We start from the raw sequence: 23031 nt of genomic DNA on the forward strand, positions 1-23031 counted from the left end.
CTGTCCCTCCACCTCCAAATCCTTTCCCCAAGTTTGGACTGGTGTCACAGTCCAGCGGGGGCCAACGGTGGCTGGGTGAGGGGGGAGAGAACATGAAAAGGTACAGTACCTGGTTTCCCATTCTGATCGGGGGCCTGGGGCCGCCTGCGTAGCGCGGTGACATAAAAGGCTGCAATTACAGGGAAGTAGTTCAGTGACAGCCTGCACTCCCGCCCAGGGACAAACACGACTGTGCTCCAAGCCACCAAGTCCAGTTTTGTTACAACCGGCCATCTTTCCAACTCTCTTTCTCCCGGTGGCCTCTTCCCTCTGGGCACAACTTCCTCTGGGTGGAGGGAACAACAGAGGCACCCGGCACGGGCGGCTCCTGACTCCGCGTGGGCCCGTGGACATTTACTCTGGGTGGCTGGAGAGCGCGGCTGGGCCTGGGCAGGGGGCGCGGAGGGAGGAGCTGTTATAGTGGTGCGGGGCCGAGGAAGAGACCTCTGCTCTCAGGAAGGGAAAATCGCGACTCAAAAGGGGACTCATACACAAAATGTTCCGGGTGTGCGGACAGAGCTGGACACACACGCGCGTGCGCACACACACACACAGAAACCACTGACACAGGGGGTGGGGAAGGGGAGTGAGGATTTGGGGTGGGGGGACACAATGAGAACAGTAAGGGGCCAGCGGGCTCCCTGACTTGTGCGGGGCGATGGGCAGGAGCAGCAAGAGCGCACACAGAGAAAGGCTAGGGATGCAGCTTCGGTTACGAACAAATGGTTAACCAAACTCAAAAACCAAACCAAAAGTGAGAGAGGAAAAAACAAAAACATAAAGGCCGCTGACAAGGTCACAGAAATATATTTGCTTTTCTTTTGGTTTCAGATCCAAGCTGGGTGTGATGTCCAAGGAATGAAGACTGTCTTTGGGGGGGAGGGGGTGAAAAATTTTTCTTTTTAATTTCATTTGTCCATAAAGACTCAAAAGCAATGGCTAGAGCACATTTTTGATTTTTGTTTTTCCTCTGCTGGCTCTGTCCTCCTCGTGCCCCGCGCCCCCCGGCGGGCGGGCGAGCCACAGTGCTTTTTACCTGACTGTGGGGTCCCATCATGCTGCTGGGATTGTGAGGTGGAGGCTGTGCGTGCGGCGAGGGCTGTGACCCCGGAGGACCCTGTGAGGCCAGACAGTAGAGGCAGGTTATAGATCACAGCACATGGAGAAGCGCAGAAGCTTAAAAGAACAAAAATTAAACCAAAACGAAGGGCAGGCGGCGGGCGGGCGTGCGGGCTCTGGCTGGTGGGGAGGTGCGCGGCGGCTTGGGTCACAGGCTCAACGGTGGGCGCAGAGAGCGGGAGGGAGAGAAGCCAATGAACACACTCACGGGGCGGTTTACAGGGACGGGAAATAAAACCCAGCTCCTTTGCCAAAGCATGCAGGAGCGGGGGGCCCGGGCACCATCTACGGCTGGAGAGGAGTTTGCCATGTTAAATACGCTGGTTGTGATGGGCTTGGAGAGCATGGCGACGCATAGCAAGGCCCTGGTTTGGGGGAGCTTCCGGTCTGGAGGGGGACACAGACAGGATGCAGGCTCCTGGGCCTCACTGCTGAGGGGAGGGGGCCTGATGGGTGCACGGGAACAGACAGGAGGAGTCAGGCTGGGCCAGAGATCAAACAAACAAGGGAACAAAAGGACAGTTACAGAGAACCCATGCCGTGAACTTTATTAATTCACCTTCACTTTTAAAGGGCCCCATGAAGTAGGGTTTCTCATTCTTTTTACCCATGAGGAAACTGGATCTCAAGGGATGAGGGAACTTGGCCACAGCCACACAACTGGTGGACCACAAAACCAGGATGAGATGCCTGATGGCCCCGAGGCTCGCCTGGACTCTGTAGCCCAGAACTCAAGCTGGCATGTGCAGAGGGGCAGGAGGATGGGGCTGGAGGCCCCTGACTGCTGGGTGGGTGGGTGGAGGTACTGGGCTTTCCACTCTAGCCAGCAATGAGCCACCCACGGTCCTGAGCTGACCCCAGAATCCCTGGGCTATGCTGACCTTGGCTCCCCCCAGAAGAGATGGGCAGGTGAATTCACTCAAACCACAGGATGGGTCAAACTGTGGGTTGCAACCCATTAGTGGATGGTGAAATCAATTTAGTGGGTTGCAACCATTGTTTCCTAAAAACCTGGAACGGAGTAAAAAAACAGAATAGAAACTAACAGCTCTGTGTGTATAAAGGCAAATCTTTTCACCCACTTCTTTTCACATTTATACGTGTGTTGTGTATACTGGTTCGCCACGTCAAACGGATTTCCTACTGCAGGTCAATCAAAAAGCACAAAAGGCCCATCTTGGAAGCTCCTTCCTGCCTTCGGGATGTTCAGAGCTGGACACGGGGGCTGGTGACGAGAAGCTCACCCTAATCCACTCTTCTCTACCCTACATCATGCCATCATTACTCTCCCAAGTCGTTTTTGAGAAAAGTCCAAAACCTGAACAGGGGATGGGGGAGGTTACATTAAAAAGGAAAGGGAGAGAGAATCTTCAAGATGCAGGTAGAATTCTCTTAGTCAGCCTTCTCCCTCAAAGCCAGGCTGCCCAGTCTCCCACCTGCTCAGAAAACACAGTCCGGAGCCAGGGCGGGGTGGAGGGGCTGGTACTGGGCGGTGGGCCCGGAGACAGGGAGAAGAGGTGTGCAAAGAAAGACAGCAGAGGGCCGTCCAGGAAGGCGGGGGCGCCGCTGAGGACAGGCCTGGAGTTTCTTGGCCAAGTGAGGGGCTGCTCACTTCCGGAGAGCTCTGTGGAGCAGATGTTCCCCTACCTGCCACGCTACTAATTTCAACAAGTGTGTGTCTTTCTAGCGGCTGCCAGCAACGGCATGGTTTGTTACCATGAGCAATTTTCTTAATTAACAGACATTAATTAGCCATTTAGCAATTTTGCAAGCATTTGTTTAGCGGCTTTCCTAAACATGAATACCACTGTGATAATGGCGCTGATTAGAGGGTCCCCTAATTAACAGTACAGGGAAGGAAAATTGAAATCACATAAATTAAAAAGGGAGGGGAAGCTAATGAAGGCGGGACATATTTGCACCTGCAAGTCTTTTGTACCATGAAACTTGGGTGCAATGTAAACAAAATAAGATAATTCAAAGCCAACCCCCAAAAAAAGAAAAATAAAAAGAACAGAAGAAGAGGGTTCGAGGGTGAGGTCCACTTGCCAAGAGGGGGCAAAAGGCCTTCTGTTGGTTCCCAGCTCTTGGCAAGAAGAAAGTGCCTCCTCCCTCCAACTCTCGTGGCCCTTCCCTGGTAGGATCTGGAGCTCCTTCGGTGGGAGCGGCGTGTCTCCAGGCAGGTCCCCTACACCTGTGGCCCTGTGAGCCAGGGGAGGCAAGCAGCAGCTGACCTGACGGCTGACTGTAGAAAAGGTATGGAAAGCGCCCCAGAGTGTCTGCCACCCACAGGGGACCTCAGCCAGCAGCGGCCCCTGCTTAGGGCCAGTGCTCGAAACTGGGTCTGGAGGGCCATTCCAAGTTGTCTCCTGCCCCTAGATTATGGCTGCTTGGGCGCCCTGACGTTCAGAGGCCAGGCCAGTACACGTGCCTCATCTCTCTACCTCCCTCAGAAGCTCCCTGCCAGACTCTGGTAACTGGCCCCTGAAGAAGTGGCTATGGTACAAGTTCACCTCCAAGTAGCCCCCTCAACACAGATGGCCAATGAGTAGTAAGGGCCGGGAGTGCACGGCTGGTCTGAGAGGCTCTGGGCTGGTCCAGCAACTTCTCTGGCTGGGAGGGAGAGGTGGTGAGTGGACTGTGAAGTCTGGGGAGGGAGCAGCCTTCTCAGAAGTCTCCCCCATGACTTGGAGCCCGGGTTTGGAACACTGAGGACAAAAGAACGCTGGCCTAGGTTGGCCAGTTGCCTGGAGAGAAAACCCCACCATGATCTCGAGACAGGTGGAGACGCGGCTCAAAGCAGGGGGTTCCTGTCCCACCCCAGAGTACGTGGTGACCGGGCTCCGCTCATGTACTTCCCAGCACAGCACCTAGCACAGTTAGGAGCTCAGTGAGCCAAAAAGTGTTTCCTCCATGAAGGCAGAAGCCTATCGATTCCTGGTGGTCACCCGCATCCAGACAAAGTGCCATCCTCTGGGTCTCTGCTACCTCCGCTTGGCCTGGAGCTGTCTGCCACTCGATCTGCGTCCAGACTCTGGCCCTGGGACAGTGTGCGACAGCACAGGGAGGTGCCCCGCAGGCCTGATGCATTCTTGGGGCAGAGAACAGGGCACCACACTGAAAATGGATGCTTCTGTTAAGACGATGACAGACCTGTTCCCAGCTCCACAAGGAGGAACGGGATTTGCTGCCCTGTGGTTTAGTGCACCCAGAAGAGGAGTTTCTCTCCTCCCATGCCTTCTCCACAGGAGACCAACAGGTAGGTGTTAAGAAGACAGACTTTATGGTCTTTTCAACTCCCTACCCACTTGGTCAAAAGGTCACAGAGGAGGCAGACCACAAATGACCTTGCTTGAGGCTCCGACCTTCTTTGGGTTGTTGGGCTTTTCTCTTCCCCAAACTCCGAAAGGATCCGGCAGGCCGGGGGAGCGGGTGCACGTAGAAGGTAGGAGAAGGAGGGAGTCCAAACACTGATGGTACTGATGAACCTTCCCACACAGGACGGCTGCCCCATGGGGCCTCCTGGCTTGCATTCGCTGAAAGCTTCAGAAGAACCAACATTAGGTGCATCTGGAAGCCTATTTGGCCAAAAAGAGCCTCTGAGTCCAGCTCTGCTTAGATGTCGAAGGATTTCCAACTCACGAACAGCATATCCACCCTCCCAGGATGCCATAGAGCACATGGTTATCGGCAGACATCTGAGGTGCACAGAGTACTGGATCAAACCAAGTAGGGGCTCCCACTGGCAGCTTGGGGAGAGCTACACCTGCCTGCAGTGGGTGGCCCTGACAGATTGTCACTTCTCCCAGTGCCCTGCATTTACAGGGAAGAAAGTGATGCCCAGCACAGAGGTGTGACCTGTCCAAGACCACAGAGAATGCACTGGTGGCAGAGCCACATCGCCTAATCCCAGCCGGGGGATCTCTTTATGACAATCATACTCCTGCCCACTGTAGGAAAAGTGGACTCAGCCACTGACTGCACTTCCCTCGTCAGAGAAATGGAGATAGTAATAAAGCCGCACGTCACCTGCATTAGCTCACGCGACCCTGGACTCATGGCTGGAAAGGCTAGCAGTTGCTCTGTTTCATACCTCAAAAGGGTGAAGCCACTGGCAAAGCCATTCAGCAGTGGAACCAGGCTCCAAGTCTGCTTCTAGAACTCCAGGGGGTCTGAGCTGGCCCACTACTCCACCAAGCCCACAAGGGGTGCCTCCATGTCACACATGGAGCATGAGGAACAAATCTTAGAGGCTCAAGGCTGGGGGTTGCGGCCAGTCACTCATCCACATACTTATTCTGGAGGCTGACCTCAGGGGTCCAGCCAGCCCCATCCATATCCTGGGGGTGGGTGATGGAGGCGCATCAGACAGGTCAGGCTAGCTGGGGAGAAGGATGAGGACACAGTGACAAATGAGCTTGTGTCCGTTTAAAATGCCATGGTGTCCAAGAGAAGGTGTCAGTTAAACTGAGGCCCAGTGTGGCTGTAGAAGGAAGGCCAATGGGGAGCTGGGCTGAGAACTGAGGTCCCCTCACTGGTCAGAAATCTTTCCACTGCAGGGCACTGCCCCCCTTGGCGGGGCAGGGGGGTGACGCCAGGGAGGCCTGCACCAGGGAGAGACCCCAAGTGGGAAACCCCATAACCAAATCTGGGAGAAGGGAGCGGAAAATGTGCCTACTTCCTGCCTGGGCTTTCATTCTGCCCCAGACCCTGTTAATGGACTTGCCACTCTGTCTCCAGGGCCCCAACATCTCTGACTGGAGATCCAGAACTCCCGCACTTCTCCTTTTGTTCCCTGCAGTTCCAGCGCTGGGTAATGTCCCATCTCACAGCCTCCGAGGGCCCTGTAAGCAGGGCCTGGGGGCCTGGGGGCCTGGGAGGTTCTGCAACGGTGTGACACTGAGAGTTCAGTGAGAGAGGCTTTCTTGTCACAGACGGGGAGGGGAGCAGAACAGCCCCATGGCATAAGAGAGCCATGGTCTCTGCAGAAAGGCATTTCAGAGTGTCAGCATGAGCCACCCATGCCTCTGGGTCACAGCTGGCTTGATTGAGTCCCTGCACTTCCCCCGAAGCCATCCTGGGGAGGTACATGGGCTTATGGCACGATGGCTAACGCTTCAGGTTCCATGGCCCTGGCTGGCAGCCGCTCCCAGCATCTCCGGGGCACATGGTGAGTCCAGTTCCCTCAGGAGGAAAAAGGGACATTGCAGTGGGGTGGTGCAGGTGACAGCGCTAGGCATGCCGGAGGTCCCTAGGCTTCCGTGGCCGTGCATTCACTCCTCATGTTCCGGTGTTCCCTCACTGCCCATTTATGGGGAAAGCAGCAGTGAGGCCCGCTCTGCTGGGAGCGCCCCCCTCAGCCTGTTGAAAGCCTACACAGGACGCTCCTCTTCAGACACTGTGCCAATCCGTAGACTCCACGCAGGCTGCTTGAGGGCATGGGCACGGCCTTCCCCGCCATGTGCACATGCTGGGCAGGGGCCGGACAGGGCAGAGAGGATTGGCCAACACGCAGACCCCACAGCCACAGTGAGCTGGCCCCTGGGTGGACACATCTAACCCCTCAGAGTTTAAGGGACACGGAATAGTACCAATGAGGTTATTGAGTTGGTCCTCTGAACTAAAGATTCTCACAGAAAAGAGAGGATAGCGCTTTAAAATTAAAAGTCAAATTAAAACAAAAAAATAGTATTTTTTTTTTTAAAGGGGAAAAATAATAAAAGCTAAGTGCTAAGTTCAATATTTCTAAAACTCACTGCTCCTTCACCTGGCGCCACTTCACACTCTCCAAGGCTGCCTTTCCCTTACTAGAAAGCATGGACTGTCAGGGAAAGAGAGCTGAGGCTTAACTCCAGGCTTTCTGGGTGCAGAGGCGAGCCGGGGAAAGAACACATATGAGAATGAGTTGTGGCCAGGGCAAATGTTGGGCTCCAGAGCCCAGGGCACTCGGGCTGGTGTCCTGCCTTGTCTTCCTGGGGTGTGGGCTGCTCATCTTCAAAGGGGAGGAGTTCAGGTGACATGGAGTTCGGGTTCCTCACAGGAAAGCCAGGAGAATGCTCTGTAAGCCGCAGAATGCTACATGCTTACCACTGGCCAAAATTTGCCTTCTGTCTTCACAGGAGGCCTTTGGGGATGGCATTTGGAAGTTTCAGGTGTCTCAGAGACCCAACACTCTACACATCTTCATCCCTCCTCACTTATGGGGCCATTGGCCGCCAGCCTGGCAAGGCTGGGGGCATGTTTTATCGACAGGCTGCGGAGACAGACGACTTATATTACTAGGGGCCTGTGTCATCTGCCTGTTGGGCGTGTCACTTTAATTGAGAGAATATAAAATTACATTAATTATACACATGGTAAAAGGCATGTGGCAGACAATCCAATTTGCTCCTTGGACACAAATGCTGATAGAAAATGGCCTAAGCCCATTCTGGGGAGATGGGGCCAAGGAGTGCCCGAGTGCCACTGACTACCCCCCAACCACGTCCGCTGGTGCAGTCCACCTCGTCCCTGGAGCGTGAACTTGACCACGTGGCTAGATGAGGGAGGGAAAGCTTTAGCCGCCCCTCCCCTTTAACATGCACCTCAGCAGAGGAGATGGCTCGCACCGTTGCTTTCCTCTCCTGCCTCTGTCCATCCCCTCTCCATAGAAGCTTCTCTGTGTGTGTGTATGTGGGAGGTATAGGCCAGAACTGGAGCTGAGATGACCAACTCGAGGGCAGAGGGAGCCTGAGCTATCTGTGTGTCCACCTAGTGTGAGTCCAGGACACACCCAGCCGGTCCTCAGGGGGCTGAGCTGGGCCACACCTGACGGCATGACCACACCCCCCCACTCCAAGAGCTCCACGTCAGGGGCAGTGGGCTGCCTAGGACATGAGCCCACGGGAATCAAAAAACCCTCTGGAGGCACCAGACCAGGAGGATGGGTTTTGCCAGAGAGAAGTGAAGTGGTGACAGCCCCTTTTCCTGGGATGGTGGGGAGATGGCCGGTTAGAGGGAGGGCAGACGTCTCCCCCTTGGGGTCACATCTGCATACCATCGGCAATTGATAAGGCCACCAAGGTCCCCTCTGGGCAAAGATCAGCAGAAGAATCTGATTTCTGTCTGAGCAAAGTCCCCAGCTGACCTCCGCTTCTCACTGCACCTCTCCAAGGAGCTGGGATGGGGCTGGGTGGACGGCAAGGGCGAGAGGTCTGCATACTTGTGAATCTGGTGCCAAGACACTCACAGGAGGTGCTCAGCGACCGTTCTCAGCAGACATGAGGCCCGCTTGCCCCACAGAGACGCAGAATCAGCAGGCGTTGGTTTTCAAAACAAAGGGAGGAAGCGTGGCAAATGAAAGTAGTGGCAGCGTCCAAGACCTAATGCAGAGTTCCGGCACGTACTGCCCCCCGCCCCCGCCTCTTCCCCCAGCCCTCGCACAGACAGGAAGACTGAGCTCCATCTCACCAGTCCCAGGGCCAGGCTTGGTGGCTTGCACCATGCTGCAGACCCAGAACGGAGGCTGGGGTCAGCTGCAGGGTGGGGACCCCAAGAGCACGGCTCCCATGCTGAGCCAGAGGAGAAGCTGGCAAACTGGCTCATGGCCAAATACAGCCTGCTGCCTGCTTTTGCAAATAAAGTTTTATCGGAACACAGCCACACGCATCTGTGCCCAGTCCACAGCTGCTGTCACACAACAGCTGTCTGTCAATGTCAGTGTTGTGACAGAGACCAGATGGCCCACAAAGCCTCAGAGATCTACTATCTGGTCCTTCACAAGAAAGACAAGAAAGTATATGCTGACCCTTGGGATAGGGAATGGGTTTCAAGGTGGAAAAGGGGGAAAAACTGGGGTCTTTTAAAATCCTCAAGGTAGGGCACACCTGGGTGGCTCAGTGGGTTAAGCCTCTGCCTTCGGCTCGGGTCATGATCTCAGGGTCCTGGGATCGAGTCCCACATCAGGCTCTCTGCTTGGCAGGGAGTCTGCTTCCCTTCCTCTCTGCCTACTTGTGATCTCTCTCTGTTAAATAAATAAAATCTTAAAAAAAAAAAATCCTCAAGGTAAAATAAAACAGTACCATATCTACTTTCTGACTGTTAGCCTCAGATCTCCCCAATAAGACAAATGAAGCAAAAATTAACCCCACGGAGAATAAGGAAACTGAAGTCCAATGACATTACAGTATTATTTATCAGAGCCACGATTTTTCCCACTGCGGATGAACAGAATGAAAGCTGGACCAGGGGTCAGCAAACCCGAGCTGTGGTTCTCCTGCCATGATGCCATGCAGCCAGTCACAGAGCCCCAGTTTTCTTAACCACTGGTCTTGCACAAATAACCTTTCATCCTTGTAACAGGACAGCCAGCATTCACATCCAGCTGGCTGGCCCCAGAGTACCTTCCCAGCCTCCTTCTCACCACAGTGCTGGGGAACGAGCTCATCCCTCGAATGCCAACATAGAACATTCTGGGGACTCGATTCCAGCCCTTAGTTTTTTCAGCAGATTCACACTGTGTGACCCTCTCCTTTGTGGTGAATTTCTCTAGGGTCATCTTGGGAAGGGCCTCTACCTTGAAGGGCTATGGTTGGAATGTGGTGGGGGGCAGAAGAGAGATGACCATGCCTCCAGCTACTAAAATTCTGGGGCTCCCCTGCTGGAGATTCTTTGTATGTGCCTGTGTCTGTATAACCAGGCATCCTTTTCAGGGACATGGGACAAAAGCACACACGGGACCCAGTCCATCTGGGAGTGTATCCAACCACTGGATCCCAGCACCCTGGGCTGAGGGTGCCCTAAACACCAGACACACGTGAACAAGCAGTACTGTGGACCAGTGTCCCAGGTGTCTATTACCACGGCAGCACCTCAACAGGCACAGAACTAGGCGCCCTAGAGAGCAGGAAGGCAGCAGTGAGATAATTAGCACACTGAGGCAGGGCCTGGAAGGAGGAACAGGTGTCCTCTGGAAGAGAAGAAAGAGAAGGGGCTTCTGGGCCGAGAGACTGGCCTCTAAGCTGTAGGGGCAGTGTGGCCATAGTGCTGGAGGGCCGTGGGCATAAGATGGAGACCTTGGGGCTGGGCCCTCCAGGATGAGAAGCAGGGCCCTTAACCCTTAGGAGCTCCTGCATGAGCGTGCCAATCAGATCTAGGTCTTGGGAATTACACATCCATTCCGTTCCTTTCCAAAGATGTTTCCATGGCGCCTCTCAAGTTAGAAATCAAGACTTGTAGCCACAGGAAAACTGAGTTCATGGCTGTCTCGGGAGCTAACTCTCCCACTAAGCCACACTCTGGCCTCGAACAGCTAGCCTTCTTTCATGTTGGGGAAAGGTCTCCAACACCCAGTCCTAGCCATGTGGGTTTCTGGCCAGGATCCAGAGAGCAAACCTCTCTCTTCCTGACACAGACTCACTGCGATAGAGACCAACTCTGTGGGTAAGCCGGAGGGGTAGAGACAGACCCAGGATCCAGAAGCATGCTGATCCCTAGAAACACCTAACCTTGCCAAGAGAACCAAATCCCCACCCCCCCCCACTCCAAATCAAAAGATTGCCTTTTGCTCTGCAAATGGATAAAGCTGCAAAGATACGTCTTGCTCCTGCCCGCCAGCCTCGATTTCACTCTCACCAGCGCTCAAGCTCTGCTGTTAATCACAGCGGCACAGGGAAAGCGAGGTGCATATTAAAAAGCACTGCCTCATCCACCCAGAGAATTCCTGCTCTACTTTAAGTTCTCCAGCACATGCATGCACACAGCCTTCACCCTGCTACCCCTTCGTACCCCGAAAGACGATCCACAAAGTAAGGATCTCATCATATCCAATTTGGAAGGGATGGCACAGGGTTTTGGAAGCCCCATGTCCAGAATGCCAGAATCCATCCCCTTTTGTCCACTGAGCGGAAGACAGCTGAGCTGGCAACAGGAAAGTCGGCCACGGTTCTCCCTGTGCTTTGTAGCTCCCTGGACGGTCTCATGCCTCCTCTTCCCCAAAGACAAAACAGCTTGGGGAATGGCCCAAGAGCTCATCCTCCTTCCTCAGCTAAGCAGAAGCAACAGGATGGGGCAAGGGAAAGAACCAGAACTCTGGGAATAAAGAGGTTTAGGAAGCCCGCCCAGAGTCACCGGGCAGTGGGTTATGCAACTGGGCAAACCTCAACAGAAGCACAAGGGACAGCTAAGTGAGTGTGTGCAGGGAGGAGTGGGGGAGCTGTTGGAAGTGCCCCAGATTCATGGCCAGGAGCACTGTGTCCCACCCCTGTCATTCTTACTCACCTCCTCCCAGAAAGCTGGAGAACTAAGATACTGAGAGTCAAGTACTCAGTCCAGTCTGAGAACTGACCCTCAGCAGAGGAGGTGGATCAGATCTCCCCCACCTTAAGGAATCCTTTGGGAGCACCTGCTTCTTTGACTAGGCTCTCCCAGGACCCTAATCCCAGGGTGCTGCCTCCTGGCCTGCCGTGCCTCGGGCTGGAGGCACGGCCCTCCAGCAGCCAGCCTGATGCTGAGCGCGCTTCAGCCAACTCTTCTGGAGTTGTCTGGCCCCTGACATGGACACTTCTTTCTTCTGCCCCAAAAGCCTCTGATGTCCCAGGGGACAGGAGCCGGGTCTCCCCTGCTTGCCACTGCCCTTCCTGTGCCTGCCCCCTAATGGGGTTGCATGTCACACACAGGCAGGTTAAGGCCCAGAACGGTAGAGCCACGGCCCCAGAATTGACTGCACTTCTCCACGCTCTCGAGTAAGTTTCTCGGGACTGATCCGAGGACGAGGCTCTTCATCAGACTCATTGTCGGGGCATGTGTTTCTTGGGGCAAGGATAGGGCAAGACGTTGCCCAAGTCTCCTGAATAACACTGACCTGAGACTGAAGAGCCTTCTAGAAAGGCAGGGGAGAATGCTGCTGTCTACAGAAGAGGCCACACAGTCATGCTGGAGGTACAGACGCTGGGTTTAAGAGCAGCGGCCCTGGCCCATCGTGGGGATCAACAGCTGGTCCAGTAATGGCGAGAGGGTAGCAGGGCTTAGATCACAAAGACCTGTGAGTATCTTACCAAGAGCCCAGACTCTGTGTCTTTAACACAAGGACATCATCAATAGGAAGAGCTGGGGTCAGCCCCATGGACTATGAACAGGGCCCTGTATACCAGTTCCGTTTGGCCTCCCGACTGTGGGAGGCCCGCAGGGCTGGGCAGAGAGCTGTCACTCAAATGTGTACTGAAAGAACAGATGGCTGAACGCAAGTCTCTGGGAAGGAGGGCTGGTGCGGATATTCTGATCTGCCTTTCGTTCCGACTGCATTTCCAAAGTCCTAGCCTGTGAAGTAGGGAGAAGTTATTCCTGCTTCACAGGTGGGGAGTGGACACTCAAATGACACCCAGGTGAGGCCAGCTGGTAACAGAACTCAGGATGCCCAGCAAAGACCCAAATGCCTGGGCGGGAGAGTCAACATGAACTCGCAAAAAAGAGTTCATATTAATGAGCCCGGCAGGAAGAGAATGAGAAGCTCCCGGCCATACAACCTGCTTCCCTGCCTCTACCTCCCCTGAACTCCCCCTTGGTGGACCGGGGAGCAAGGAGTTAAGCCACGTAGGGCAGGATTAAGTGAGGTAACACATTAAAGGGGCCTGTGCTTGCTAGGTCCCAAACACATCGGTGTAACTGAAAGTCTAATACCCATCGGAAACACCCAGAACCTCTCCCACGTGCCACTGCCACCAAAGCTGTGCTAAGCCTCTAGGAATAGCCCCTTCTTGGATGAAGAGCACCTACAGTGGCCCGTGCCCTTGGACGAGCTGCGGGACCTAGCTCCGCCGTGACCCCTAGCTCTGAGAAAAGAACAGCCCCAGGACAGACCTATATGCGTCCCCAAGACAGACACCTGAGTGTTTAGCCACGCCGGGCACCAGGCAGGGATTCATGGGCCTCGTTTCCTGGCTCCTCAGAGGCGCCCGGGAGTCTGGGGCTACCTTCACCCCAGCTGTCTGGTGAAGCAATGGCGCCCAGATGGGTTAGCAGACTTTCTCAAGGCAACTCACGTGCCAGCCCAGGGCCTCCCAGAAGGATGGAAGGCCTTGAGGGGAGGGGGGAGTGGGGAGGGAGAGGGAGAGGAATATGGCAGATGAGCTTCCAGGGGTCCAGGTGCTCATCAATGTGGATCCTAAAGCCCACGGGTGTGTTTCCACGGCAGTAGTAAACCAGCACTGAGCACAGCTCCATGTTTCTATGCAGAGTCCGTCCTTACCAGAGCCCCGCCAAGGAGGCACTGTGATTTAATGAATGAGTGCTCTCAGCATAGCTAAGGACACCAGTGCCCAGTGAGGTCAGGTAACCTCCCCAGAACACATGGTCAGGAAGTGGCACTGGGGGGAGGGGGGTGGTCAGGGATCCTCCTCCTAAGCTCGCGGTCACAGCCACCACACCTTGCGCTGCCCTCTTCCAAGGTGTCCATAGGAGGCCTCTCCCAGGGCTGCTGCCCTCTGATGCCCCATCCCTGCACTGCGTGCAGAGCTGATGTGGTGGCCCCCAGTCAGGAAGCCCAGCACCCAGCCTGGAGAGAACACTGCATAAAAGCTGTGGTCCCCCAGCCATACTCTTACCAAGTGTAACCACCCCCATTTGGGTATTAGCAAGAGACAGGGGCTTGCTGGGCAACCAGTGGGTCTGGCCCAGGGCCTTCATTTATTCCAAGACCTTATCTGGGGGAGGGAGAGGTTCCGGGGAAAGGCAGGCTGAGCGGGCTGAGGAGTTCACTTGGGCAAAAGCAGGACAGGAGCCCGAAACCAGCCCTGTGGATGGGCTGCTCCATCCCAGCTCTCAGAACAGCACCTCACAATTAGCACCTGGCGAAATGTGAGAAAGCCCTCTGACCCTGGCCCGGCCCCTTGGCCCAGCCCAGACTCCCCAAAGGGCAGTTTCCTTCAGCGTGGTGTGATCTTATTCAGGGGGGTCTAGCCTGAGCCACATAATGCCAAGGCATGTTATTATAGGATTCCACTGGAATTCTCTTCCTCCAACCTCTTCTGCTACAAGGGCTGAGGAATGTGACCTTTTTTTTAAAGGGGGAAAAAAAACCCTCAGCATGATCTGCAGAGAAGGTGGAAGCAGGAACACAGAAGGGTCTACCCCCTCCGCCAACTATGAAGAAACAAAACAAAAACACAGGGGGCTCCTCCACCCTCTGGAAAGGCAGGAGGATCATGGCGGGGGTGGCAGGGGGAGGGCAGCGACAAACCCAGTCATGGCGCTGGGACAGGGGACAGGACAACAACGGCAGAGCAGCTCCCAGGCGCAGGGGGGGAATCTAATCTAAGAGAAATCCAAAGTAAAAAAACCAGGACTAAAGGGGAAAAGAATAAATTGGCCCAAGCTTTTAAAACCCGAGGGGTGAAGGGGTTGCTGACACCAATCTTTGACGACGGGATCCCTGAAAGTCAGACCCAAATCAGCTCACAGCTCAGGAGGAGAGAAGGGATACCCTGGGGTGTCCAGGGGTTTTAGGAGCAGCAGTAAGAACTAGTGCGAGCCTCCCAGGTCCCAGGGTCCTTCTGGAAAGCACTCCCTTTCCTTTCACCGCAAAGGGAGCAGAGACCTGTGGCAGGGGAAGTCCTCAGCGGGGAGGCGAAGGCCACCAGTGGCTGGGCTCCCTGGTGCTGGGCTTCCCCGCTGCGGGGCCAGCTCCGCGTTAGGGGGCAGCCGAGGCCCGCAGAGAGGCCCGGTGCTTTGTTACTGAGCAAACCTCCCAGGCACTGGCTGCTGGTGCGTAGCTAACAGGGCGGCAGACACTGATTTATGTCCAACTTTCCATTTCATCAGCGAGAGTTACGGCGTGACACGCGGAGTTCACGTTTGTCGGCGGGGCGGAGAGGTGGCCCGAGTGTGCAGACAGACACAAACACGCCCGCACGCGTGCACACAGGCACACGCGCCAGTCAAGGCCACAACTTTGTTTTCCTCTCCAAAGGGAGGGCGAGGGGGCCGGCAGCCTGGCACGTCAGGAGTAACCTTTTGTCCGCGGTTGCTAGGAGCCCCGGCACGGTCTTCTGCCGCTGGGCAGATGCTAGGCACCAGGCTGGCTGCCGGGTGGGGCGGGAACACAGCCTGACCTTTGTGGATGTGGTGTTGGCAAGAAGAAAAGCCTCCCCCCACCTTCTCTCCTGCCCTGGCCTTTCCACACAGGCCAGGCAATTGTTGGGGGGCTGTGGGGGAGGGGGGAAGAGCTGTGTGTGGGTCCATGGCGGGGCCAGGGGCCAGCTCAGGTGACAGGGTTTCCCAGCAGCCAGGGTCCTCTAAGGCACCTAAGGCCCAGAGAGGGGAGGATGGCCCTGCAAGGACACCCAGCAGTCTGGCAACAGGGCTAGACTCAAACCAGGATATCCACGACCAAGGGCAGGAGTCTTTGGGCTTAAAGCCACTGCTGGCTTGCTGTGTGTGTGTGTGGAGGGGGGGGTGCTGCTGCGGGACTGGGGGCACTCCGTTGGCTTGGAACAGGTGGGGCTGGGGTGGAGGCAGCCCAGCGCCCAGCAGTTGGGGTGCCCCGCCTCCTGTCTAATCCTTCTCAGCAGGGGTGACCCTGCCTTCTGTCAGTCTGGAGGCAGACAGCAGGGTGAGGGGCGAGGAGGAGGGGTGTTTCTGCCCCCTGAAGGTACTGGCACACTCCCCGACCAACCCGACCCCCCACGGCATCTCTGTCCTCCTCCCCCACAGACCGGCACAGCACATCAATAGGAACCCATCCTACCCTCAGTGATGGAGCCAGGGCAAGGGTCAGGGACCAGAGCGTGGGGCCCAGAAAGGGAGGGGACTTGCTCCTCCTCACCCAAGACAGGGCATTCATCGAGAAGCTCTAGAGCCTACCACCTGGTCCACACCCATCTTCCCTGAGCAACTCCGGCCAATGGGAGACTCAGTTTCTTCATCCTGAGTGGAAATGCTGTTAGCTCTCAGGCCTACCTCCCAGGGTCAAATGGAATCACACACCGGGATACCTTTCCTAATCTAGAGTGTTCTACCAACTGCAGCAGGAGGTCAGACAGGTCTACTTTAGGACCTGAGAGCATGGGCTGGGAGCCTCAAGGGGCAAGGGGGCAGCCACAGGACCACACGCCAGGCCCCCTCCCTTCGAAGGTGAAGGGTCTGACAGGGTAGGAGGCACGTGACAGCCTCTCAGTACCCCGCAGTCCAGTGCAAGTCAGAACCCTGGGCACACCCTCCCAGCTTTGCTTTCTCCCCACTCCCACATCCAGCAAGACACTGTGATTTCAGGGCATGGAGGCACAGGCCACTGCACTGAGGCACCACTGCTGCCCAGGGCCGGGCCACTCCCCGCCCCCGGGACCACAGCCTGGAATCCACACTTACACAATGGCAGCCTGCCACAAGTCCAGCCCCTCCAGGCTACTGGGTCTTCCTGGAACCCGGTCACTTCCTTTCTTAGGAACCTTCCAAGGCTCCCCTGTCTTTAAGCTTAAGTATCTCTCCAGGCCTCCTGCCATCCACTGCCTCCTGCTCAGACCTCACTCCTCTAGGTTAGCCCCTCAGGGAAGTTTCCCAGATGGACCCCAGGTTAGGCCAGATGCTCCTTCGCCTGCCCCCTGTGGTACTGGACTATTGGTGTAATCATTCCCTGCCTCCTCCACCAGACTGTGAGCCCCTTGAGGGTGGGTACAGGGCTGCCTCATTTTTCCGAAGTGCTCACTGAGGCTGCGTGATTAGGTCACTGTGGCCTTAGAGACCATGTCTGGCCAACGGGCTACACGATGACCGGCAAGTCTGCTGGGCCTCACGTGGTTTAGGTCCTGGCCTCAGACTGACCATCCATCAGATACGGAACCATGCCCCCCATCCCCCACCACCAAGTCCTCCCTTTGCTGCAGACTTTGAAAACCATACAAACAAGGTGGTTTGCTTCTTCCCAAGCCTCTCCTCGTCCCACCCTGGCTCTAGTCAGCAGAGAGGTCTTTCCTGCCGCTGCAGCTTTCTGGCAAGAGGAATGCCAACTCACTGTGCTGCTGCCTGCTTGCCGCCAGAGAGGAAGGCAGGAAATGGACAGCACTCGACCCAGCTCTTGGGAACTGCCTAAGCGGCCACCACCGCCAAACCCTTATTTACTGGGCTTTGATCCTCCCTGGAAACACACTATCCCACCCCAAGGCGCTCAGTCCCCAGGGCTCTCTACTGGGCAGAGTCTCTACTTGGTTACCACTGAGTGCCAGGGAGCTCACTACTTTAAGTAGGCAGGTGGTAGAACGGTCTTACATCCAAAGACTCAAACTGGCCTCCCTCTTCTTTTCTCTGAAGGATCTGAGATCGAAGGGCTGAGGAGTCAGGTTTGAGTATCTTTTTTTTTTTTTAAAAAGATTTCTTTCTTTCTTTAAGTAATCTCTACAACACCCAACGTGGGTTTTAAATTCACAACCCTGACATCAAGAGTTGCACATTCTTCTGACTGAGGCAGCCAGGCGCCCCTGGTCTGAGTATCTTCTATGTGGACGAACTTCAGACACTCCAAGTCAGTCATCAGAGACTTCCTGAGGCTGCTCCTCTCCCACAGAAACCTCGGCTACTTCTGCAAAAAATGAGGCGTGTGCTCCCTATAATCTCAACAGGAAAGGTCCAAGGTCATGCGTCTAGCTTTCTTAGGTTTCTGGACTATGCTTCTTCTCTCCACTCCTCCTTAGCTGGTGGGGAGGGTTCTCTGGAGGAAGACCTCAGAGGTGGGTGGGCTCGGCTGGCCAGAATGAGAACTCACTGGAATGGGGACGTTGGGGGACGGGACATGTCAACCCCTATTGTGTCCCACTACAACAGAAACTATCTAGGGATGTTCACAGCAGAACATGATGAGCTTCTGGCAATGGGAGCCTGGGTTCCCCCAAGACCGTCTCTTCCAGAGAAGACCTGCTCTTTAATCCTTTGACTGGATCTCGGCAACACCAGTCTCCAACTTCAGTGTGGTCTGCCCCTAGGTTCCCGCCTCCGAAGAGCGGACAGAGCCAGTGCAGAGTGAACTATTCAGGAACACAGACCTGGCCCAGGCGTTATCCAGACCAGGGTGCTCCAGTGGCTTCCATTACCTCTGGACGGAGCCCACAGTTCTCCACAAGGTCCAGCAAAAGCTACCAGCAAACTCTCCAGCCATGTCTCCTACAGAGCAACTACCTATCCTACCCCTCACTGGGACCCCACCCCAGAATGTGGCCTCCAGGAAGCCCCTTGGCAGGCAGGCCCCTTCATTTCTTGCTCCAGGGCATGTTACCCATCAAGCCTCTCTGCTAAGCTTTGTGCTCCTGGGGACAGACCAGGACTGATCAGCTCTGGCCAAGAGTCAAGCCCCATGCCCTCACAGAGGGGGCTGATCGCTATCACAAACCACAGTCCCATCTGCCTCTGGGCCTCCATTCTGCATCTATACAATCCATTCTGCATCTGTACGAAGTCTGCCCTCGATCAGGGATGGCAAATTCAGAGGTCACATACTACCATCTACATCTGCATGTTCACGGCAGACAACGCCTACCAATATCCGCTGAGCCCACACACGGCTCTAGAATTACTCCCAACAGTGGTCCAGCAGCCACAACCAACCAATCAGGGCCGGCATCAGAGCAGAAACACTGCCTGCTTTTTAGAGACGATGGCTAGAGTTTTCTCTTTCTCCCTCCATCATTTCCCTCCTTTTCTCTTGTTCTCTATTCTCTCTCTAGACAACCAGACATGCATCTGACCACTGAGTTAGAACACTGAGGTCCCGAGCCAGCAAGCCTGGGCTGAAACCCCGATTATGGCCCGTAGCTGCTCACTGAGCAGGTCAGTCCTCTCCCAGTCTCTCTCCCCCAGTCAGCCATGCCTCCCCTCTGCAGAAGTGTGGTGATCAAAATGAAAGTAAGTCACACGTCTAAAAACACGACATAACTGAAAACAATCACTGGAATTTGAAACAAAACAAGAACAAAAACAGTCTGTACTCAGTGCTCCCTTCTTCGTGACCCCTGCCCTCCTGCCATTCCCCAGCTCCAGACCTAGAAATCCTCACTGAAGGGCACCTCCCTTAGAACTACCTTAGGGCCAAGGAGCTGGGAGGGGGCCCACTCATACCAGCAGGCCTGGCCAAAACTAAGCAGAGTCTGCCAGATGTACAGCCCAACTGACTTAAGCTGCATGGAAAAAAAAAAAAATGCCACTGCTTGATTATGTAAAACCCATCTGGATCCCAAGCAGAAAATCCAAGTTGGAAAGGCCCTCAGAGACCATCTGGTCCACCCTGCTACATCTACTAGCGAGGAAACTGGGGTCCAGAGACAGCGAGCAACTTGCCCAAGGTCACTCAGCAAGTGTATGGATAAGCAGGGGACTAGAACAGATGTCCTCAGGCTCTCATCTTCTGTATCCTTCCCCACTCCAGAATGCGGCCCCTGGACCCTCCAAGCCTGGAGAGAATGAGGATCTAGAGTTTTGAGGCTGACGGGGCTCTACTACTGGTAACGTGAACAGCACGAATAAACTCAGTTCAAACACTCCCCGGGTCCTTTGTGCGTGCCAGATGCTGGGGATGCCAAGATGAAGGTGTATTTTTACAAGGAACGCACAGAAGTAGAACGTCCTGGCTAAATTCTACCATAACCCCAAGAACCCCAAAATACTCCCCAATACTGTGAAGTATGGTCAGGCCAGGCCCTGAACCATCTCTCCACCAGCCCTCAACTTGCTATCAGACATGTCTCGTACCACAGGACCCCTCAACACTAAGTAAGAAAAAGCCAACGGATGGAACCTAAGGCTTGGATGGCCATACCTTCCGACCCCAGGAGTAGCCTCGCAGCCTGGCAGTCTAAGGAAGTAAGTCTCCTGTGTTCCTTTCTGTGGGGCTGGAGTTGGGGGGATGGGTAGACAGCTGCTGTCTACCCACCAACCCACCTGGGAGGCCCCACTGGCTTCAAAATTTGGCACCAACTGGGGGTGAAGTCCTGATGTGAAAACTGGGCCGGCCACCGGGGGACAGGATCTGGTCGCAGCTGAGTCAGCCAACCCAGGCCGGCTATCCTGGTACAAAGACCCCCTCAGCCGCAGAGCTGCCCGCGCAGACTGCGGCCAAGCAGGGGAAGAAGTGCAATTGTTGGCAGCCGATTAAACCCGATAGCATCTCTATTTCCCTTCGAATAGCAAAGCAGCGGCGGGAGAGCCGAGGCAGGGGCCGCATCGATAGCTGATATTCTGGTCGTGAGCTGGCCTACTCCGGAAATGGGCAGTCACTACCTCCTTCCAGAGAGATACCCTTTCCCCTCAGCACTGACCCAGCCCGAGGGGGTCAGATCACAGCCAGGAAGCACCTCCTCTGCCTTCGTATTCACCTGACTGACTAGAAAACAATGTCCTTATCTGAGGAGGGTATGGTGGGGACAAAGTCAGACAAAGTCACCCAGGAAGTAGAGAGTCTGGGGCACACAGGTCCCTGGCTCCATGTCCACCCTCCACCCCCGCCCCAACTCTTGGTGGGTTCATCCTGCCTGGGGTTCAGAAAAGACCTCCACTCAAGAGGATCCAAAAGTTACCTCTGTTTGATGGTGGCTGGAAGTGGCCAAATAAGGACAGGATTCGGTCTGGGCTTTCTGACCACACACCCCTGAACGTCACAGGGGAGGGCCCGAGAAGTATGTCTGGAATTAGGCCTTAACCATGGACAATTCTACCAAAGCAGGAAGTTATGAGCTGCCCACATTATCAGGCAGACCTTGCCTAGCCCCAGACTCAGGCCAAAATAGAAGTCAACAGCCTATTTAACAAATGCAGCTGGCTACTGTCCACCTCTTCCCGCCACAGCATCCTGCACTGGGCACTCAGCCGCCAGCAAGCAGCCTCAACAGGCACGCAGGTGGAGACCGGTCCCCGGGGTTTTGTCCACCAGGCAGGAAAGCCACAACGGCACTGTGTCCAGGGTGTACCCGTGGCCTCATGTGGGAGGATGTGTGAGCCTGGGAAAGAAGGTCGAAGCAGGTAACACCTGGGGGAAAGACCAACCAGGTACAGGACACCCACCTGCAGTGGCCAGGAAGATGACTGTCCCTCGGCATGGAGGCCCATCTCAGACAGCAGCCCCTGGGCTTACCCTCTGGGGAAAGGACAGAAGCCTGTCTGCCTCCTTTCTTTCTTGGGTCCATTATGAATGTTCCATTCTCTTCCAAGTCTAGCCCCTCTTCCTGCTTACATCAAGCCAAGCCCCAAGCAATGCCTGGACTGGTCTAACCTAGAGCCTATGCACCCCATTTCTGAGGCTGTACCCCTTTCCACCCCAGGATAAGGCTCCAGTTCGGGCGACATGCTGGGAATGTATACAGATGTATGTGTGGCCACCCAAAGCCCTCAACCGCCATCCCTATGACTCCCCTCACCACCATCATGATGGTGGACAACCTGCTCTTTCTGGTTTTGGGGAACACCTAAATTTTACGGATTCACTCCTTAGACAGTCAGCAGCATGTCCAAACCCTTCTCTCCTGAGAGTCAAGATCAACTCAAATGTGAAATCTTACAAGGGAGAAGTGTCACCTAGGCCATCTTCCACCCAGGGGGAGAAAATCCCCTGAACATCCCTAAGAGGGGTTTCTCCCCCTTTAGCTTAGATGTCTTAGTAACAGGGAGCCCCGCCTCCCGCAGCCTGCGTCTCACCGCTGGAAGCAAGAGGTGTGGAATTCTGGCTCAAACCAAGCAAAATTCTCCTTGGACTTTGTCTCAGTGCTCCCAGTTTTGAATTCTTGGGCTTCACAGAGAAATCTTGGCACTCTTTTCTATATGACAGCTCTTTCCATAGTCTTATCTGGAAGTGTTAGCCTTTCAAAGGGGTGGGGAACACAGGCAGGTTCTCAAACCCTGCCACAGACAGGTCTGAATGAATGAAATGTTACACTCAGAGAAGCTCCTCTAGTCCTGCACGCTAACTCCTTTCTGAGATGGCATCCCTGGTCTCAGCCTGCTTAAAATCGAAAAACCCCTTATCCCTTGTGCCAGGGGACCATGGAGATAGGGGGAGGAGCAGGCACAGAGAGGCCTGGCAGCCACCCCCAACCCTGATAGGAGATGAAGCCCCCAGAGGCTTACAAGGGGTCTTTGGGAAGAGACCAGACTCCCACCCCACGTGGGATGTGCCCCTGCCTTTGGCGGGCGGAGTACGGGCACAGATGCTCACGGAATGCCGACTACGATTGCACTCGGAAAAAATGAAGTGGTTAACCAGAGGGAAAGGATTCTGAGACCTGCCAGGATGGTGGGTTTTTTGGTTTTTTTTTAGATTACGCCTAAGGTTTGTAGTTTGGACAGGCAAAGTAAACAATGACGATGACAGCAGCAACACAACAGAAACAAAGAACAGTTTACTTGCTATTTAAAAAAAAAAAAAAGGCCTTTTGTTATAAAAGACAGCTCCCCACTGCCTCCCCGACGATGGGCTGTGCTGTGCTGTGCCTTCGAAGATGGTGTGAAGAAAACCCACTCTAACAGAAGTGACACAGCATGTGCAAGGGGCAGGGGGGGGGCGGGGGGCGGGGCGGTGGAGGGGTGTAGGAAGGGCAGCTACTCCCATCTCTTTTCTCCCCTCTTCAGGTTTTGGAAGGGATGGAGAAAGGGATGGGAGGGGTTGGAACCAGCACAAAGCAACTGTATTTAGACCATGGCAAACTGAGCTGCTACTTACTTCTCTCTCCCTCCCTCCTGCCCACCTGGGCCTGGCCTGGAGCCTAAGGAGCAGGGGACCGAGGGGGCCCAGCACGTACCTGAAAGAAACCTGGCGGGATGGGGCCTCCTGGCATCCCATCGTTGGGGGGAATGTTGCCAAGCACAGGGCTCGGGGCGGCTGCTGCACTCTGTGGAGACAAGAAGTGGGAGAGTGAGAGGTGGGATCCA

The 23031-nt window shown here is 55.1% G+C and overlaps 1 protein-coding gene across 6 annotated transcripts in view; it reads right to left on the reverse strand.

The window, feature by feature from the left end:
• The window catches only part of SSBP3 (single stranded DNA binding protein 3), a 163566-nt gene that overhangs the window by 25138 nt on the left and 115397 nt on the right, over positions 1-23031 (reverse strand). For 2 of the 6 annotated variants that reach the window (XM_059374833.1, XM_059374834.1), the window contains exons 5-7: positions 22902-22991; positions 1076-1156; positions 110-169 (exon numbers count right to left, since the gene is read on the reverse strand). In XM_059374833.1, coding sequence (XP_059230816.1) covers positions 110-169; positions 1076-1156; positions 22902-22991 — 231 coding nt within the window. The remainder of the gene's footprint in view (positions 1-109; positions 170-1075; positions 1157-22901; positions 22992-23031) is intronic. The other 4 variants (XM_059374835.1, XM_059374836.1, XM_059374837.1 and 1 more) reach the window with 2 other exon arrangements.

This window comes from Mustela nigripes, chromosome 14 (assembly GCF_022355385.1).
Source record: "Mustela nigripes isolate SB6536 chromosome 14, MUSNIG.SB6536, whole genome shotgun sequence".
Lineage (NCBI taxonomy): Eukaryota > Metazoa > Chordata > Mammalia > Carnivora > Mustelidae > Mustela > Mustela nigripes.